The 21,332-nt window shown below is 38.2% G+C and overlaps 3 protein-coding genes across 5 annotated transcripts; 2 read left to right on the top strand and 1 right to left on the bottom strand.

Moving 5' to 3' along the window:
* Window positions 1–14: 14 nt before the first annotated feature.
* LOC310716719 (mediator of RNA polymerase II transcription subunit 30) lies at window positions 15–4,732 on the bottom strand. Its single transcript, XM_083524121.1, has 5 exons — window positions 4,592–4,732; window positions 4,168–4,425; window positions 1,341–1,499; window positions 1,014–1,103; window positions 15–689 (listed from the first exon to the last, which is right to left on the bottom strand). Exons 2-5 carry the CDS (start codon window positions 4,423–4,425, stop codon window positions 594–596), a joined length of 603 nt encoding a protein of 200 aa, XP_083380247.1. The 5' UTR covers window positions 4,592–4,732; the 3' UTR covers window positions 15–593.
* A 287-nt stretch (window positions 4,733–5,019) lies between these two features.
* On the top strand, window positions 5,020–10,114 carry ncdn (neurochondrin). Its single transcript, XM_083523933.1, has 7 exons — window positions 5,020–5,144; window positions 5,291–5,506; window positions 5,893–7,074; window positions 7,708–7,949; window positions 8,428–8,643; window positions 8,778–8,920; window positions 9,604–10,114. Exons 2-7 carry the CDS (start codon window positions 5,303–5,305, stop codon window positions 10,020–10,022), a joined length of 2,406 nt encoding a protein of 801 aa, XP_083380059.1. The 5' UTR covers window positions 5,020–5,144; window positions 5,291–5,302; the 3' UTR covers window positions 10,023–10,114.
* Window positions 10,115–10,934: 820 nt separating this feature from the next.
* On the top strand, window positions 10,935–21,266 carry tfap2e (transcription factor AP-2 epsilon). 3 transcript variants are annotated; one of them, XM_083523352.1, is made up of 8 exons: window positions 10,935–10,987; window positions 11,308–11,418; window positions 13,339–13,788; window positions 15,504–15,558; window positions 17,689–17,920; window positions 18,546–18,664; window positions 18,847–18,985; window positions 20,532–21,266. In XM_083523352.1, the coding sequence occupies exons 2-8, from the start codon at window positions 11,374–11,376 to the stop codon at window positions 20,791–20,793; spliced, it is 1,302 nt and encodes a 433-aa protein (XP_083379478.1). In that variant the 5' UTR covers window positions 10,935–10,987; window positions 11,308–11,373; the 3' UTR covers window positions 20,794–21,266. The 3 variants fall into 3 exon arrangements, with proteins under 3 accessions (XP_083379478.1, XP_083379477.1, XP_083379479.1); XM_083523353.1 differs by lacking the exon at window positions 10,935–10,987 and adding an exon at window positions 11,865–12,300 and having other exon boundaries at window positions 11,144–11,418; XM_083523351.1 differs by lacking the exon at window positions 10,935–10,987 and having other exon boundaries at window positions 11,143–11,418.
* Window positions 21,267–21,332: the final 66 nt, after the last annotated feature.

Below are 21,332 nucleotides of genomic sequence, written 5' to 3'. Positions count from 1 at the left end.
GGAACTGCATTAAATAAGAAATGAGTGAAAAATTCTTTTACATTTCTATTTTATATAAAAATGTATGTGAAGATCTTTAGCTGTACAGAAGACAGTACAAAACGTTATTAGTGTCCACACTCTGAAGAAAATTTGCACGTACATTTACGTTGCATCTTCTGCAAAATACAGTAGCTGCCAGGAGGAAACTGACCCGGTTTCTTGCTTGGAGGGTCAGGAATTCCATGTCAGTGCCACCCAGAAAACCTGTACGCCAGGCTGGTCTCCCATCATTGCCTCTAGTGAGGACCTGGGATCACTTTCATATTTGGCATGGAATTCATATTCCTAGATCGTTGCTAATCCAAGAGGATGTTTGTTCAGTAATTTACAGCAAGTAGTACAGATCACAGACAAAAGCTGGTAAATGAAGAAAGTTCTCCACCTGAATCCTATCTCATTAATCAAGACTAAACACAACACAGCAGTAACAGTCCCCGGGATCCTCCACCATCTGCTCTCATTAGCTGCCTGACTACAAGAGACTGGATGAAGAACAATTTTATTTTTCCCCTTAAAGGCAGACTTGGGGTGAAAAGGGAAATGTTTCCTGTTCATTTACGCATTGTGAGCATGGCATTGATGTCCCACAGAAGATTCCTCATCTGGTCCATCAGCATCTTCATCTCCTGATTCTTCTGTCTGACTTTCTGTGGAGATTTTTGGGGAAAAATAGAGCAAATGATATAAATGCACTTAAACATAAACATGATGTGTATATGCAATTGTGATGCATTTGCATATGTAATCATTTAGCTAATGTAAATATCCAAATGGACACATTCATAGGTAAACAACTTCAAAGAAAAAAGGTATAATTCATCTTGTTTTTCATTTTCTAATATTTTCCAAATAAGGTATGGGCTTTTTGTCTAAAGTGCTCTGAATCTCACTTTTGGCAAGGAATGCTTTGTATGCATACTTAATGCACACTTTCAATTGTATCACTATTTTAACAACACACTGATACAAACCTCTAATACTTCTTGTTTGTCCTGAGTCACAGCAGGACCGCAGGGCTCCAATTTCACTGCAGCGATTTCCTCTCCAACATACGGCACCAGCTTTGTGAAACAAAATGAAGTCATTCCTTACCAATTACTGTTTCATATAGACCACATCATTGCTTTGTGTTGAAAATGGATTCATTTACAGTATATGTATTCACCATACTGCTGCTACTACCTGTCAGTGAACAGACACTGTTTCTTTTATTAATGGTGAGGAATATTGGACAACTGGGCAAGCGTTTACACTATATGAGCATTTACGTAACCCGAAACACTGATGGCATGTCTCACCTCAGCAGGAGACTCCTGAAGGTCAGAGGTCATCTCTACACAGCGCTCATAGAGCAGACGGAGTTTGCGGAACAGCAAAGTCAGCTGACGCAGGTGTTCTTGCAGTTTACCAAAGCGGTCCTGATACGCTGCCTGACTCTGCGTCACACCGTTCGGCAACTAGAGAGAAAATGTTCCCCAATAAATAAATAAACACAAATAAAAACAGCAGCGTATTCACAATCACCATAAAACCTGACGAGCTATTAAAGGCATAGCTTTACCTCGACCCATAAGTACTAAAACAGGAGACCCCTTTTAAAAATGTCAAACCTGTCTTCAGAGAAATACTTCACCATAGCAACAATTATGGTTGTTTTTTTTTCCATGAGTGTATGTGGCACAATCAGCACGCAAGTCGCAGTGCAAGCTGTTACCATAGAAACAAATTTTAAAACATGAAAGAAAACAAACAAACAAAAGCACATTTGAATTGCAGCTTGAACTGCTGTCCAGGACATGCTTCTGACCTACTAACCACTCAAAATGTACAATTCAACAATGCTTATATTAAAAAAAAGATTTTTTCCCCCTCTCATAAATGAAACACAGAATGTTTTACAGTTCGAATCACAGCCTCTTTTCCTGCAAACAATGATAAAAGTGACAAATATGCCAAAGACAGTGACAAGGTAACAAAACAGCATCAAGTGTGACAAATATAGAATCTTTGTCTCAACACCTGTGCTTGTGAGCACTGTGGAAAGCACTCCCTATGGTTTTACTCACTTCAATCCAATTTACAGGTCAGATGCTGAACATGGTTTGCATTTAGAGGGTTATACAATTCCCTGCACCTGAACCAAAGCTATGACTGCCCGGTCCAGCAAGAATGTCAAAATAATAGATACATCTTATAGTTAACATTAATGGGCCCATCTAGGTCAACTGTTTTTGTAGCCTGTATGCTAAATCCCTATTAGACAAGTCAACCTGGGCTTATTAATGAGAAATAATTAATATCAAAGTCTTAAAAATAATTCACTTCAAAATTAATATCTAAATCTGTAGCAGGTTTGCATGGTTGATATGACCACAAGTTTTTTTTTTTTATGTTTGCAGACACACAAATACAAGACCTGTCAATTTAATATAATATAAAAATTTATTTATTTAGCAATTTAATTCTAAAATGAGTATTTTTTCCCCAATTGTTTAATTTATTAATCTTCAGTAATCATGTTATCCTGGGATCTTTGGGCACATACAAATGACTGTTTACAGTAAACAGTCTCCGAACCATATAAGATCAACAGAGACACAGACTCATTACTATACCGTACTAAGTGTGAGTATGGAATGCTGTGCAGATGTCTCTAGTATATGAAGATGAAAATGTGTTGAGGGTGTGCAGGATAAATAGTTTTAAGGCAATATTTTTTAGAAAACATCAGTAATGAAATTAGTAAAATTACTTTTATTCTCAAAATTCTACCCAATACTTTGTTGATGCACATTTTATAAAATAACGCACTGTCGGTTTCCAAAGTAAAATTAATTTTCAGACCGAAACCTGTGTAGACTTTTTCCTTAGGGTACAAGAAAGACATGCTTCCAGACTCTTCTCTGTTCTGGCACCTAGGTGATAGAACAATTTTTTGAATAGAATAGCTGAATATCTAGCAGACTTCAGACAACATCTAAAGACGCACATCTTTAAGAGCTTCTTGAATTAGCACTTAAAAAAAAATTTGGCCCCTGTGGTACGATCAAATAGATGAATTGCTGAAGAAGATAATGCTGTTGATTAGGGATGCACCGGTTGACCGGCCATAAATTGTTTTTTTGATCTTTTTTCGTCTGATTTTTACAGAAGTGCGCCCACATGCACAGACTACAGGACGTGAAAATTGCAATCTGCCATGTCTGCAAAGGACAAGTTAATTGCAGAAGAACAACAGCGAAGACAAAATCAGACATTTAAAAGTTCATCACACACAGAGCAAGCTCACTGTTGGCAATGCACGAAGAGATCGTGGAATAAAATTCAGAAGTAATTCAGGATACGGGTGGCCGTACAGCACTGGAAATGCAGAGATACCTGTCCGCACCCTGCACATGCATAGACAGTAAACGTTTGTTTAGCTCAGCTTCTCACGTGTTGGATGAGAACCGAAACAGACTAATTTGTGACAAAGCTGAAATGCTTTTTTTTTGTTTGTTTGTTTTGTTTTTTGGAAGAACTCGCATGCACTTTTGAAAAGGCAGAAGTAAACATCAGCTCATCAAACATCAAAAGTATATATTACCTTCAAATTACATTGACTTCATTTGATTTATAAAGCACTTGCTGTAGCATCTTTTTTTTATTACTCAATGCACTAAACATTATTTGATTTAACATTTTGGAATAGTTTTTTTTTTTGTTTTGTTTTACTAGTAAATACCTTTTTTCTTTAGACCGATTTTTACAACAAAAACAACAAAACACAGTTTGGCCTGTTAAATGCTGAATAAACATCTTGTTTGTGTATACTTTCATTCATTCTTGTTTGTTGCTTAATTTAAAAAAAAAAATCTATCAGTTTGCTTGTAAAAAAAAAATCGGTATCGGAATCGGCCATGAAAAATCATGATCAGTGCATCACTTCTTGTTCATGCTGAAGGGTCAGGACTGTTTCTGAAGAAAAAGGGGACCAACACAATATTAGACAGGTGGTCATTATGCTCACCAAAACGTTATGCCTGGTCGGTGTACATACATAATGGTGTGATGATTAGGTGCCCAAAAACATTTGGACAACATTGCCCTAGACCAAATGCATAATACTGTAATATTGTAGTTCACCTGAGTAGCCCGGGTGATCTGGAAGATCTCCATTGTGCGGGTGACAATGTCCTGCACAGTGTCCTGGCCGATGCGGCACAGGAAGACGGGGGAGATTTCGCGGAGAGCGGCGGGGTTAGGGGGCATGGAGGCCTGTCCGGGGACCGAGGCACCCGAACTCGCACCCATGTGAAGGCTCTGGGGCTGCTGCTGAAGCGGCACACCGCCTGGCACTCCACCCAGGGCACCACCTGGAGCTTTCTGAGGCAAAGAGGACATCTACAGGAAAGTAATTTCTCCATTAGACTTCTGTACAGTTGCAGTAGACGGCGAGGTTTCGAGAATTAGCTAACTGTAAATGGACATATTGTACACAATGAATGAATGAAAGCCATGTGCCCTCTGTTTGCAAGCTCGCCGCTTATCAGAGCTCTTTTACACTTACTTTAAAACACCAGGTGGATAAATGAAACGTCCGTGAACTGCTTACAGGATAAACAACAGAGAGCGGCCACTTTCCTTTTCAAAAGCTGCAGCAACACCATTCTGACATCACTTCCTGTTTCCTGTTCTCCTCCATTACGCCATTTTACCACCACGCGGCAGCAAAACTATACAGCTGACCCGCTTAAACGCCTCAACACCATCTAGTCAACTCGTTTTTAAGTTCTAATTAATTTTCCATGCATTTACAACTGTAAAATAAATGCATGGACACACTATTAAGAAGATTGCATTTATTTGAATCTTTATATATATATATAACTTTTTACTTAGTGTTTTGCGTTACACAGATAAAAGATTAACCTTCTCTTTTAGAAAAAAATTTATTTGAAATCCAGCTGTTCATATTCAGTAATTTCAGCTGATGATCTCAGGAGGCGTAATATCAGTTAACTAATAAAGGTTTGGGTTGAGATTTCTGGCTTTTAATTTGACATTCATTCCTCTACCGGAAGTCAGCAACCCGTCCATGATGCGTCGCTGACACGAACAAAGTAAGTTTCACGTGGTTTTTTTTTGCTAAACTGTTCCTGTTGTTTGATTTTCACTCACTTAATACACAATAAGTGCTCTATGTTACATATGGAGTATATAGAGAAACGATCTGTGAGGTAGAAGTCTCATTCTTCTGTGTTTGCAGGTGATTTTGAGGATGGCTGAAACTGAGATTCTGAGCGTCACGGAGCAGAACTCCGTTCATGATCCAAAACCTGAGGAGGCATCAGGAGCTGATGGTTCCAGTCCTGCAGCTGGAGCTAACGGCCTGTCTGCTGCACAGCAAGATGTTCTAGAGCGTTGTCTCCACACGCTCACGCGTGCCAAAAATGACAGCCACATCCTGGCATCTCTTCTCCTGGTAAGGTCCTAAAACTCCCAATAAGCCAATTTCTAGAAATCAAAGCTCTCGGAGGTTTAGAAGCAGCTAATATCCAAACATTCCCTGACAAATCGATTGCAATAAATAATCAAATCAATCCAAACCACTAAATGGCATGAAAGCTTTTGTTCCACCACCATCTAAGTATCTAAGAAAATAAATAATAATCAGCAATATTAGTATTCCTTGATTGATTTTAAAGGAGCACCTCATAGTCGTTTTGAGAAATCCAAGCAAACATTAAAACCAAACTGCCCTACCTCAATGTCTTTTTCTTTGAAACACAAAACAGGAGTAAAATGTTCTATGTTTCAGTTCCTTAAGTTTTGATTTATTTTGAAGTCATTCAAATTATTTCCTTCTAGATTACACGGATGTGTCCAGCCAATCAGATGGATCGTGCGACCCTGCATCGAGTATTTGAAGCGGTGGGTTTCAACCTGCCCGCACGCCTACTGGTGACGGCGATCCGAGGGAGCGAAAGCTCTGGGCTTCCGCCTGAGGAGCTGCTGTCTCTTGGTACTGCTTTGCTGGCTGCTCTAAGCACAGACCCAGACATGGCTAGTCATCCCCAGCTGCTCAGTACCGTTCCTCTCTTGCTGGGATTGCTGGAAGGTGAAACTCCGGTCAGACAGACGCGAGCTCAGAATGACCCTGCAGCATCTCCAGCCAGTGAGAAAACCAATAACAGTTCTGCATCTCATCAGACAAACAAAGGCACACCAGAAAAAGAAGCACTGACTAGTCATTCTGGGTTAGAGAGAGGCGATGAGGCAGTTTCGGCTCCCGTATACACCCTGGATGAGGCAGTAGCCGCTGACTGCTATCATGTTCTGAACTCTTTGTGTTCTCTGCCGCTGGGCCCGGATCGGCTGCTGTCTCGTGGTGCTGTTCCTGCTCTGTGCAGAGCCGTGTCTCAAAAACAGACTCTCAGCTCAGAGAATGGTCTTCCACTCCTGGCTCATCTCTTATCCAGCAGCATTAGGCAACGAGCTTGGAGCAAACACCCAACAGAGCTGCTCTCACTCCTTGATTGGGTCTCTCAGAACTTCAGCCAGATTTCGTTCTTGAAGCGTTTGGAAATGTGCACTCGGATACCACAGTTTCTCCCTCCACCAGGATGCGAGCCACAAACTCAAGAACTCAGGGATGTTGTCAGTCGTCTTTGGACAACGATGCGTCCATTAGTTCAGGGGAAACTCGATTTGGAAAAGCTGGGCCATGTTCTGGTTCTGTCTGCTTGCCTGCTAGACTTGTGTGGCTGGGATCCAGCAGGTCCACCCAAGTTTTGCTGCTTGCTGGTGAACCGGGCCTGCGTGGAGGTGAGGATGGCACTAGAGGAGCCTCCAGGTACAAATCTGTCTGCTCAACAGCAGCAAACACTCACTGCCTGTTATCGTATCTTGGAGTCAGCCATAGAACAAGCATGCATCGTGGAAAATACTCAGCTGGAAACTGCCATTGCTGGCTTGAGTGTGCAGCAGAGCAAGCAGGTGCTGGGGGTCTTGGAGGAAGCGTATTCTGCCATCATTTTCTATCTGCAACAGGTGAGAAAAATGTGTACTAGATCTGTGCAGTGAAAATGGAATGAAGGGTCTAAAAAATTGTGGCAGTATCTACAGCACACTACAAAATATTTGCTTATTATCAGAATTATTTTTATGTAGTTATACTTTTCTTAGCAAATCAGAAGGAGTTGGTTTAAAATTTAGAGCTTAAAAGGAGAAGTACAATAAACATTTATTACCAATGAAACGAAAGGAAATGTAGCAGTGAAGTGGAATATTCACCAATTCTTCAATTCAATCTATAGTATTGATTGATGTTTTGAGTTTCATTGTGAATTGTCCTTTCAGATAGTGATCTCTTGTTATAAAGGATGTCTTCAGACTAATAGTTGGGCCCCATTGATTAAAAATAAGAATATGGGCAATAAATTGCATGTAGAAAATCTTCATAATTTATCAAAATGAATTGCTCTCAAACAAAAACGAAGGGAAAAAAATGATTGTATGTATAAATAACTACTTTAAAAACTTCTTTGTATTGCATCCACATTTTTATCTTCAAAACCTTCGCATTTCGCTTAATATGATTTACATGTATATGTTTGCTTAGATATCTTAATTAAACATGCTTTAATTGTGCATTCACAAACAAAAATCCTATTTCCCAAAAAGGTGGATCCGAGCCGTTACGATGACCCCTTCGTTTTTGCTACATTTCGCGCTCTTTGTGCTTGGTTGGCTGAAGAAACGTCATGTTTAAAGGACGAGATCATGGCCCTCTTGCCATTTCTCATTGGCTACACCAAACATCACCTACAAGACAAGAAGGGCACAGGGCTGGCAGATTGGATGTCAACGATGTCCTTCACTGATGGCTCACAGGCTGAAACATGGACAGGCGAGCATGTGCTGAGGTCAGAAACATAACTCGTGTGCATCATTTCCTGGATTCTTCTGTGCTTTATGTTCAGATTAGGCTACTATAAATGTGTCATTTGCTATTTTTGACATTGTCTTAACAATGTATAATTATTGATTTAAAACTTTAAATAATTTTTTTTATTAATTATTATTATTTTTTTTTTAACAAAAGGGTCCCATTTGGGGGCAGAGCAAATTTCGTACGTATACATGCATGTAAATAATTTTGCTTTGCCTCCAACTGGAACTGAGTGATCAGGATGCTTTTTGTACATATCAACATAGGGTTTAAATAGTTGTATTAGAGGTCCTAAGTTTGGTTGAGGGAAGACGAAAATTCATTAATGTTTTATTACAATTCAATTGCAAGCACCAGACGGTTCTGAAATGATAAATTTCTCAGCTTTAAACCACTATCTATGTAAATTACAGTATTATTTTAATATCTATATTTTAATGTGTGTTTCACAGATATCTCCTCCCAGCACTTTGTCACCTGTCAGCTGAGGAAAGCCCAAGAAAGGTGCTGCTCTCTTTTGGGACTCCAGCTCTACTGGTAGACTTTCTCGCTCATGGCTGGGGAGTCCTGAAGACTCAGAGCAGGAAAACAGTAAATAGGGATCCCAGTCTGGAAACGGCCTGTTCAGCCCTGCTCAATTTTGTAGTCACAGAACCTGAGCGTGTCAGGTACACACAGAGAATATTGCATTTTTACGTACTGTTGATTAAATTAAGTTGAATCTTTTAATATATTTCAATTAATTAGTGCTCAAATTTTAAGTAAACCATTTTGCGATGTGCTGATTTTCTTATGTTCGCAGGACTGATGCTTGCTTTGTTTCCCTTGACGCATTGCTGAGTGAAGCACTTCCAATCCTCATCCACAAGTCTCGCCTGTTGGTTCTGACCGCCAACTTCTGCACTCTGGGTTTTATGATTAACAGATTAAAAACAAACAAAGCAGGTACTTACAGAAATGCACTCATAAAGACTGACCTTTTATCATTTTAGGACTCCTTCATAATCTGCTTAATCTGAACATCTTTTTAACATACTTTTGACTTTCCGGTTTGTAGTTCTAGAACTTTAATATTATAACTGCACTATCTGGTATCGCTTAGATGTGGACCGGTTTCGTCGGTTTTTAGTCTGTTTCCGCTCACATTTTCTCAAGGAGTATTTCTTCACCTCTGGCTTGTAGACCTAAAGCTGTAGCTATTTTTCTAGAAAGCTGCAATCTGCCAATGGCTATTGTTTAAGGTGCAATAACTTTATTTAAAATTATGTACTTCTATAAATAATGGGGGGAAAACTGTCAACTATGATAAACAATAATGGTTTATGCATTGTCCTCAGCACAAGTGGTTGAAGAACCCAGTTTGAAAAAACACCTTCAAGTCAGAAATGTTTGCTTATGTCTCAATGGGCCTCTCGTCTTGAAATGTATACGTGTATATACTGTGGATAAAACTACGCTTTGTACAAATTAAAAATATAGAACAGTGACTTCACACATGACCCTTGACTGATCAACCATTGTAGGTTCTTTAAGTGAAACGTTCTGTTCATGAATCAGGGGTGGGCTCAAGGATTTATAAAAATGTTACATTGTATTAAAAAGATTATCATTATTTATGTCACCAACAGGCCAGGGACATTCCAATCAGCAGCGGTTCTTCTCCTCTGCCCTGCGTTTCCTTCGTGGGGCATTACAAGCAGTTGAGGGAAAGGGCCAGGCGCAAGTCTCCGCTGTGTGGGCACCATGGTGGGAGGAGGTATGTGAGCTCTGGAGGCTCAGTATGCAGGCTCTGGGTGGCTGTGTGAATGCACAGCCCTGGATAGCCACCATCATCAGGGAGGAGGGCTGGCTGCAGAACATCCTCAGCCTGCTGGAATCCAGCTGTGCTCTTCCAGACTCTCATTCACTGGAGGCCCTTGAGGAGGCTCTGTGTGCCGTGGCCCATAACTGCCCAGTTTGTCAACAAGATATTAGTGTTTGTATGAAAAAGGAGGCAAAGAACTCACTTCACTGTATGCCACAACTCAAGAAGATTCTAATGAGCTAAGATCATAAGCTAATAAATAATTCAACTGATTGTGTTCTTTTGTCTATAGCTTTATGATGCAGAAATTCAATAAAAACATATTTTGCTTATAATTAATTTAGTTGGTTTAATTTAATTGGTCAGTACTGGCTTGCCACTGACGATAAGTTTTGATATGCTACTGAACCTGTTCTGGTCCATTTTTTTTTTTTTTTTTTTTTTAAACTACCTTGTGTATGAATGTAGGATTGATATGGAAATCTTGTACCAGGAAAATTAGATGACATTATAGAATTAATCTATAGAGAAGTCAATGTTACAGCAAGGTTAAATATCTGAAATACGTATTCTCCAATAGCTTCCTGTTGCAGCCTGTAAAACTAGAAAGTTTTTAATGCTTGTTTATTAGACACTGTTTAATTAGTTCGAGTGCAGTTGTTTGACACAGCCACTAGATGGCGAGCTTATTGCAATCCAATAAACTGGAAACTCGAAGGTGTTTAAAACAACCACATGTCCCGTTCATAACGTTTCCACATTTCTACAATATCCACTGCGAAACACAAGCCTACTAATCCTTAATCTTTGTTCTTTTTGTTGTTGTTGACAAAAATATATTGACATTTACTAGATCTATTTAGACATTATTATATTTAAAGCACATACCAATTAAGAAAATACTAAATATATCAGTTCACATATAGCCCATAAACCCAAAAGTTTGACAGTACTTTATTAGTAACCTGAGTTGTACAAGTTGTTCAAGAATCCAATCAAAGCGGTGTGGTAGAGCGGGGATTCGAACGTGCAACGTTCTTTTACACAGCTGGAAGCCACGAGTACTGATGTGCCACGCTTAATTCAGTACTAGAAGGAGTTCAGTGAGTCCGTTGCAGTAGTGGGGTGATGTAGTCATGATGGCTCAATGCTTTGTGTCACGAATAAGATTCAAAGTGTGTTAAAATCCCAGCACTTTAAATGGTTTGGTAAGACAATTTAGCTTAGTTGTAATTCTGCCAGATAAGCAAGTCTTCTGGGTTCTGTATTTTCTTCACTCTAAACATGTTTCACAATTGTTTACTGAAAATTTCATTTGCCAGTCAAATTGCCAGTAAATGACTAAAATCTACACCATATATACTATTCAGAAGAGCACATTGTCTAAGCAGGTGTTTCTTGTGTCCCCACTTTTACGCCCGGTGTCATTGCTACCCATCCCCCGCCCCTTTCCGTGTCCCGTCTCTCTTTGTGTTCATAAAAGTCTTGAGTGTCGCTTTTCTCTCCTCACACACTGCTCAACCTGCAGCTCCAAATCTCCACTCTTCTCCCGACTCGAGCATCCAGCCAGTAACTTGAAAAAGCGATAAGCACCATGCTGTGGAAATCCAGGTCTAAAACAGATCCCTACTGTGCACAGGTAAGCAAACACACAGCTCATTTTATAGTGTCTTATTGATAAAACTCTTTATCTGTCAATTGTCTAAGGGAATGACACCAAACTGTTAGACTTGGATTTTAATGGAAAATAAATGTGAAAAGCATCGTAACTTTTGGTTATATTATGTTGGTTATTACAGTATTGTATATACTACTATAGTATTAATTGTGTGTGTGTGTGTGTGTGTGTGTGTGTGTGTGTGTGTGTGTGTGTGTGTGTGTGTGTGTGTGTGTGTGGTATACATTATTATTATTAACATGGCAATGATGTGCGCATCAATTATTATTATTATTATTATTAATAATAGCAAGGCAAGGTTTCAAAAATGAATCATAATCTTTGCTAAATAGACCTATTTATGCTCGTGCATGCTGTTTTGTTTAAATAGAAAAACATACTACAAAAATATTTCATTTGTTTTTCAGTCGGATCGCCGACACTGACCCTAAACTCGAACTCAGTTTCACTAATAAATCGTGCATATAGTTTACCGAGAGTAATAATTGTCCCTTTAAGGTGGTCCGCACGACCCCTCCCCTGTACAGCTGTGGTGAAGATATAAGAGCTCACATTGCACACAGCCCATGAGAGCTGAACATTTGAGCATCTCGCAAACACACACACACACACACACACACACACACACACACACACACACGCACACACGCGAGCACGCGCGCGGAGCACTCGTAAGCAGACCATTCCGCACACTCAGGCCCGCGTGCATGGATTTAACACGCACATGACTTTGTGAACTCCCCTGATCGTTCGTTTTCGAGGATCCTGCAAGTGGACAGAGAGCCAAGTTTCACCACCGACCACTTGTACTTCCTCATGTTAGTGCACACCTACTCAACCATGGTGAGTGGAGCAGCAGTTCTATATCTACACTTTTGCTTGAAAAAGTGCATTGATTTGTTCTTTATTCTGCTGCGCACTTCATTGCCATGTTAATCTGAGATAACGCATCGACACAATTACCTACTGAGCACATCAAGTGGTAAACTACAGGAGGAGAAATTGGAATAATCGGAAATATGTATGCATTAATGCATAAACATTCACAATCAGTTGGAAATGCAATCGAGGGAATAATACGAACGATGTTAAAAATAGGATTTATAACTAAATAAATCCGTGCTCACAGATCGCTCGTGCTCGATCGCAAGAATTGATTGCTGTGAAAGCATCACAATCTACAGCTGTGTAGTCTAAAACTATTTCATTATCAATCTGTGGATTATTTTGTTAAATGCGTAGGAACGGGTTTTGAAAAAAAATGAAAAAGCAGAACGAGTAATGCGTTCATTTAAACTTAAAATATTGAAACGCCTTCAGCATTAAAATGCAAATGTTAAATAATAACATTTCCATCATTTATTTTGTTGTAAAATGACCTGATCATTAATAGGTGTGTAAACACTCAGAATTAGTTTTTCTTATCGGTGCTGTTTATTTTATTGTATTTTATTATTATTTTAAAATTTAGCTATTTTCCAAGAAGAAGAAGTTGCTGTTGTATTGTGTTTAATGCTGTGCACAACAACAAGATAATGATGATATTCCCTGGGTATAACATCAGACAACAACATAAAGCAGAAGCATAAAAAACATAATAAAAGATTTGTAAATTCAACAAAGTGTTACAGTAAGACACTGTGAGAGGACAGGATAAGACAATAAGACAAACTCACCACTACTGTCTTAGCTGGCACGCATGCCAACTACATGTTCATCTTTGAAATGATTATTTAGGAAGTATTAATGTTTGTAGTAGATTTGCAGCCATTTCCCCATTCAAACATTTTTCTCCGAGAGCCTCCTGTTTCTAATTGTTTCCAAAAAATTCATAATAATAAACAGAAAAAGTTCATAATTGTGTTGGTTTTTTTTGTGTAGGAGCGCTCGGATGGGCTCTCGGGCTCCTCACCGAGACTGTCTCAGCTCTGCTCCCTGAATCAGACGGCTTACTCCGCGGCTCCTCCGCTGTGCCACACTCCAGCCTCGGACTTCCAGCCGCCCTACTTCCCTCCTCCGTATCCGCAGGCGTCGCTCTCCTACTCACAGGCTCAGGACTCGGGATACCCGCACCTGGCCGACCCGTACCAGTCCATCAGCTCCCTACATCAACACCAGCAGGCCGCCTGGCACCCACCGCGGGGCCGCAACCCGGAGGATGCGGGAGTCCTACAGCAGCAGCACCACCGCGCGCTGAGCCTCGATCCCCGGCGTGAATACGCCGGTGTTCCGCGTCTCCTGCACGCGCTCGGAGAGGGAGCAGGCGCGGGTGCGCTGGGAGACGCATCGCTCGGTGTGCACGCGACTCAGCACGGCACTGAGGACATGCAGGCATGTTTATAGACAAAACAAATCTTTACATACTACTGAGTCTAAAACAAGGAGAGTCTTGGATTATAGGCCAAAATTTAAGATCCCGGGTAGTCCCGTAAAACTTTTTTATTATTGATTTTTTTTTTAAGTGTGTTAAACTAAAAACTTACAAAACATCTGCTAACACCATTAACCTAAAAGTTACACAAACTTCAAATATAAAAATGATATACATTTTAAACACTTCGCGTATTGTTTTTTTTTTTTTTCACGATTCCTTTATTTGCGTGTGTTCGTTTTTTTTTTCAGACATTTCTATATGATCACACATTGCACTCACAATTACATATTCATCTAACAGTCTCACATAATCATATAATGCTTCCATAATATAATGTATTACTCAGACACTATTCCTATAATCACTCATTACTCTCAATAATATCATTCTAATAAGTATACATTGATTACACATTACTCATATAATCACACCATGCTTCCATTCTCACGCATTACTTCTATTACTCTCATGGAGCAGTACACTTATAAGCAAATAATAATAATTAAAAAAAAATACAGCCGAAAAGATCTCTCATTACTACCATAATTACCCATTACACTCAATCATAACATTCCCATAATCTCTTAACACAAATTCAGAATTTCTTTAAGTAAATCAGAAGGATTTGTTAGACTAATATACTATTAAATATTTTTTATACTAATTAAGTGCATCCCATATATAGGCCAGAATGTATATGCAGATGCACTAAAACATATAGACGATTCACATTGTTCAATAATCTCATTTATCTCATGCTGATTGAATAGCTATTTAATATCATAAAAAAAAAGAAAATGCATGCATGAAGCAGATAGCAGTATTCCCTGTGTTTGTAAATAATAAACACTTTTTTACGGGGAGAGTTATATCTCCATGAGCAGGAAATCGTTTTCTTTTCAATCGTTTCATTAAAATGGTTTCGGAATCATTTTCCCGACTCGGTGGCGTTGGTTGCTTTTGAGCAGGTGCAGGATCAAACTGCTCTGAATGACTTTCTGTTTGACAACTGAGCGCAACCAATCGATTTATATAAGCAGTTAAGGTTAACAAAGGTTTTTTTTCTCCCTGCGTGAGACTGTTTCAGTGTTTCAGTGCGCAACACAAGAACGCGATTTTAATTATTCCAAACACTTTTTATCTTTATTTTCTACATTTGACAAAACGTAGACTGGATAACGAATTTATAACATTAGAACATGAGAACCACTTCTAAAATGTACTCGTATGTGATTATAATATAAGAGATATCCAAGAAAAATGGTAGGGGTTACTTTTCAATTTGCAATCATTAATTTCCCCTTATTATAATATTTTTTTTTAATCTGTATGGATATTAAATACAAGCTTTTAGTATTTGTTTAGGCTAATAAACACTGAAATCCCATTCTCCAAACATATATAATCATCTTAAAAAAAAAAGCGCAGGATTAATTATTTTATTTTTTAGACCTAATTAAATTAATTAAAAGATTTACCGCACAGACCAATAAAGAAAATACCAGCTTCTGTCAAATATACCGTGTTATGTTCAAAAAGCATGAGAAAAATCAGCAAATGAATAATCTTTTGCATTTCATAAAAAAAAAAAAATGCAACGTTATAAATTTTATAATTGATATGCAATTGAATATTGTTTATGGCAATCAAAAACTTTTTTTTTTTTTAACAGGGTATGGAGGAAGCGTCATCCCTGGGAATCTTGGATCATTCTGTTATCAAGAAAGGTAAGGAATTTTTTTAATTGGGGATAACTATAAATAGAAATCATAAGATTTTCTGTTTGATGCGGACTGCTAAGATATTTACAGATTAAAACACACACACACACACACACACACACACACACACACACACACACACACAGTCCCCACCACAAAATAATTCAGCAGTGTCGTTTCATGTGAAGTCAAAAAATCATCCAACGCTCAGTTCACCCTTAAGGCACCAACTCTTAATGAACTGTTCATGGTCATATGAGAGAAAAAAAAGAGGGATTATAAACCAGCTCAGGGGTGGAGGAGGAGGAGGAGGAGGAGGAGGGGTGATGAAGAAGAGTTATGAGGACTTCACAGTGTGATCTTTCCCCTGAAATACCAAGAAATTGGATTTTTATAGGTCATGCAGAAACTCAGGCTGTATGCTGTCTTAGAAGTTTTCAAGCTCTACAGCTATCATGTATTTTACACAAATGCCATCTTAACTTGTGCGTTTGCGGATCAGTTACGGAGCACTCTCAGGGGTCTCGCAGATTCTCAGAAGGGATAAGAGGCACTGTATGAATAAACCAAAGGTGTGCCGAGAGCTTTCAGACACACACACAGCTGCATAATCACGAGGCGGTGCACACAGGATACACCACACAATACAATACACCGATGTTGCATGTAAGTGTGTTGCTTCCTCTGTAAGCAAGCACATAAAGTAAAGATATCTACATCATTTTTAAATTAACATAGTCTAATATTAGGCTCATTCATATGTTTGCTTTTTAAAGCTTTCATTTATGAACTTTCCACTGGAAGATCACACTGTCCAAAACTTAGTTGTGTAAGGTTTTGACCGAACCCATTTTATTTAAGTAACAAATTATACAGGTTTATTACTCAATCTTAAACACGATAACTATAGTAATGAAAGGTTAAGATTTCAGTCAGTGTGACAAAAACATTAAAAATAATAACGGACCACATACACCTTACCATTCCTGGGCCACAGTTTAAAAACTAGTTCTACACTATACATTCTTTTTTATTCACTATACTTTATTTTTAATATTTTTAGTTGATGTTTACTGGTTTTAAAAATGTGGAGAGTATTTTAAAAAGAGAAACTCTCCATGTTAGAAAGCCATTTCATTTCAATTTCTCAATTTAATTCCATCATTTTATCTAAACTTCATGCCATTAAATACTAAACAGGAGATTGTAAATCAGTCACTGAACATTATACTAAAAGCACTATATATATATATATAAAATAACCTTCTGATGGATTTTTCTGTGTGGAATATTTCTTCTGTCAGAGATGCTTTCAAAAATAAAAATCTTGAACACAGTCAGTGTGCTCCACTATAAAAACAGTTCTTCAAACAAATTTTTTCAAAGCTTCCTCAGATTTGCTGCCAGTATATTATTTTCTGCTCATTATAATTTTGCAATATCATTCTTCTTTACTGCCATTTTGCAGCAATGTTAATAAAAAAACATGCATTTGAGTCTCAAAGTCTATTGAATGCTCATAAATTTAATGAACTGCCTGTTCTAAAAGTAAATCTTTGGCAGGATGCAAAAAACAGAATCTAATTGTTTAGAAATTACGCATGTTTTTAAGGCTTTGCAAGAAATACGCTTGGGTTCACTTTGAAAGTTCATAGGATGCACATCTTGTAATAGAGTTTAAAACCTTTATAAAACCTAATAGTTTTTCCTTTTAAGATATACCTGGCTTGTACTCTGACAGGCATTCTGTGACAAATGATTTCACAATGGCATGACATTTTGAATAGTTTATTTTTATTACACTTTATTTATAGTTATGTTTAATTAATGCCATGTTGTTGTTCCACTAATTTAGGGCAAATAAAAGCCAATGTGCCCAAACAGAACATGAGCAAAATCTGTGAAATTCATTCTAAAATATAAATGAAAATTAAATATGTAGAAAAACATTTACAGTGATAAACCAATCAACCCGTTCAGACCTGCTGCTTACATTCATCCTACTTAATCTCTTTCTACATTTTCCACAAAAATGAATTCCAACAACATGCAAAATAAAAATAAAAAAGCAGATATAAATCAAATGTATCCTCTTTTTCTTTCTGTCGCTTTCACCCTCTCTCTTTCTCTCTTTAGTTCCTATCCCATCCAAGCTGAATGGCTCTTCTCTGTCTATCCTGTCCTTCGGTAAGGACGGCTTGGGTCTCGGTGGTGTGTCCAACCCTGCAGAGGTCTTCTGCTCTGTGCCTGGACGCCTATCCCTCCTTAGTTCTACCTCTAAGTACAAAGTGACAGTGGGAGAGGTCCAGAGAAGACTTTCTCCTCCTGAGTGTCTTAACGCCTCGCTTTTAGGAGGAGTGCTGCGGAGGTGAGCTCAGGACAGAACCAAGTGATAATCACATATTAAACATATTAGCAGCATTGGGGGTAAGAACGCAAGTACCTACTTTATACATATAATATTATTAACAATCAAAGAATCTTTCACAATTTTTTATTATGTAAATCAAATCAATAACGAATACATTGTAATTATAGGCCCACACATAGTAACACTCATACATGCATATGTTAAGGTGATCATGTATTTTTTCAAGCTAATTTATTTTCAGTGTTACAATTTAAATATCAGTAATTTCCTAAATTTATTGTCATATATATTATCTGATAATTTATTATTTGAAACATTGTCTTTTACATCTTATACGTAGTTTGTCACGTAATGTTTTTTAAAGATTTAAGCATACAGACATTTTTACATCTATCCACTTTCTACATCAAAAATGCCACCAAAACGTAATTTGCTTGATTAATGAAGGTTAATGAATGAGAAATGATCTGGCATGCAAGGTAAACGATACGAATTCATGAAGTAAACAATATGAAAAATGACATCAGGGGAAAATAAGGGAACTAGAAAAGAGGTGAATTGGTCAAAGTTGCTAATGAGAGGATGTCAGCAGTGTTACTCATCTCTCCATCCCCTTCCTCAGAGCAAAGTCAAAGAATGGTGGCCGCTGTCTCCGTGAGCGTCTGGAGAAGATCGGCCTAAATCTTCCTGCTGGCCGCCGCAAGGCAGCTAATGTCACGCTCCTCACAGCACTAGTGGAAGGTGCACACAAACACGTACACACACATGCACATAAAAAGACTTTGAATTGATAGAATGAACTATTTTATTATCCATTGCACAGTGCAATACACAGATTATTCACTTATACAACCAAGGCATTGTAGGCTTATGTTTTGCCACTTTTTTTTTGCCAAAATCTAATTAAAAATGTTTTCTTTAAGGTGAGGCAGTCCACCTGGCACGGGATTTCGGTTATGTGTGTGAGACAGAATTCCCAGCAAAGGCGACTGCAGAGTATCTATGTAGGCAGAGTGATCCAGACCAGCTACCCACACGGCGAAGCATGCTGCTGGCTACCAAGTGAGTTTCAGTCTCATTTGAATTAATGTTGTTAATTTCACCTTATAAGGTGACCTAAATATCTTTTACATAATAATATTTATTCCATGTTTATTAATCCAATAAATTATAGGTTTATAGCTTGATGATCTGATTTTTTTTCTTAGCTTACTAAACCTAGCAGAGGTGCAATCCAAACATTTTGTGCCAGCAAATCTAAATCCAAATCCAGCCCTCAGGGTTTACTGCTCTGTGCCCAACACAGCTGATGCAGCTCCATCATTAGCAGATGAGCACGAAGAGATCAGATGTGTTCAGACTGACATTTATCCCTTGAAAATACTATAATAATCAGTGCATACAAAACTACAAAAATGAAAACACTAATATGTTTTTTGCATTCTTAATTTATCATGCCAAATATTTTGTTTTTATTGATCCTTCAGTGGTTTACTTGCACACACTATATTGAGTAGAGCTCTACTACACATTCATATCATATACACCAAGAAATCCGTGGTAGATTAGTGAACAGGACAGTAGATTTTGGCTCAAAAGATCACATCCCAGCAAAACCAAGCTGCCACTGCTGGGCCCCTGAGCAAGGCAATTAACTCTAAACTGCTCAGTTGTAAGTTGTTCTGGATAAGGGTGTGCCAAATGCCATAAGTGTAGTGGAATACTCACATTCATGGTAAGCATATCAGCATATCAACAAATATAATTTTTAACACTGATATTTGAGAAAATTTGGCTTGTAGTTTTTTTCTTCACTAAAAGAAAAAATCACAAAAATTTGGATTTGTGTATCCTTCCTTCCTTTGGTCTCTTAAAATGTAAAGTATACAGTACATTAACCCCTATGATGCTGGACTTCAGTATCATGGAAAAGGCCTGTGTTAAATCTATTCTACATATTTATGACTACATATTTATTACTAAATACTATATGTTTAAAGTTTACAAATTTACGCATAAGTTCTAATAAATAACATTATTTATTTTATTTTATATATTACACAGTTATTTATATCCACCAGGTACAGTAAGGTATACCTAAATGATGTGCTGATTGTTCCGCATTCCCTATCCTGAGTATCCCTGTTCATTTAAATAGACATTGACTACCTCTGTGTAAATTTCTTTTTGGATTAATTCTTTCTTGCTCATCATGTTTTCTTAATATGTAAAGTATTCAGTACATTAACCCTACAATGCTGGACTTCAACATCCTGTGTTAACACTATCCTGCATATTTGTGACTACATATTTAATACCAAACACCATGTTTGTGTCATGAAAGTAACCTGTTTAGTCAGAGCCTGTTTTTTTCTAGCAATAACCAACTTATTTAACAAGTTTTACGTAAAACTAATCATACAAATATAGATTTTAAAAATAGATTCATGTTTTGACAGTGTATTCTGAAACTGAAAGTAGAATATGATTTTCTGCTTTTAAATCTGTATATGTAAATTTGAACTACAAATGTTGCATCAACAGCCCTAGGGTTTATTAAAACCATCACTGTGTTGTGCACTAACCTTCATTTTCTCCTTGTCCTCAGGGAGATCTGCAAAGAGTTTGTTGACCTCATGTCCCAAGACAGGTCGCCACTGGGTGCGAGTCGGCCTACACCATGCCTGGAGCCCGGGGTTCAAGGCAGCCTGACCCACTTCAGCCTGCTCACACATGGCTTTGGCACACCAGCAATCTGTGCTGCCCTCTGTGCATTCCAGAGCTACCTGCTGGAGGCCCTCAAACTGCTGGACAAAGCTGAGGGAGGTGGCAAAGGCCACCAGGAGAAAGACCTCAAACACTGCAAATGAAGCTGTGGTGTATATCTGGCAACATCTCAAAGACAGAGACTGAGCTCTTCCCCAGCCTTTAGGAGAGATACAGAGTGTGTGTATATGTATTTATGTGTGTGGGTGTGTGTGCTTGATATCCAAATCTGACTGAATCAGCCGCTGGATTTGTTCCAATCTGAGAGAGTAAATCATAGCCTCTTACTTTTCTTTACTGTGGGGTGGACACTCAGAACAGCCCCCTGTGCACTTGCCCTATACGTCATTGAAAACCGATTCACAGGAACTGTGAAAGGCAGCTGGAGATTGAAGCTCACATTGCTGGTGGGAGGCTTTGCTGTAAAACAATGCAAATATTGTTTTTGTTTGTTTTTTTACTCCCTACTGTATGTTTATTAACCATGTTACTATTAATATTGTTATTATTATTCATTCTTAATGTATTTCAAGGTAAATGTAATATATTATTAAAATAATGGATCGTGCCTGATTAATTCCTCTGGTGTTTATTTCTTATTTGTCCCTGACATAGTAAGATTTGTATCATTTAAATATCGTGT

Source organism: Silurus aristotelis (assembly GCF_946808225.1).
Source record: "Silurus aristotelis genome assembly, chromosome: 21".
In the NCBI taxonomy this organism is placed as follows: domain Eukaryota; kingdom Metazoa; phylum Chordata; class Actinopteri; order Siluriformes; family Siluridae; genus Silurus; species Silurus aristotelis.
The sequence above is the reverse complement of the archived record's forward strand: the minus strand, read 5'-3'. Positions and strand labels throughout refer to the sequence as shown.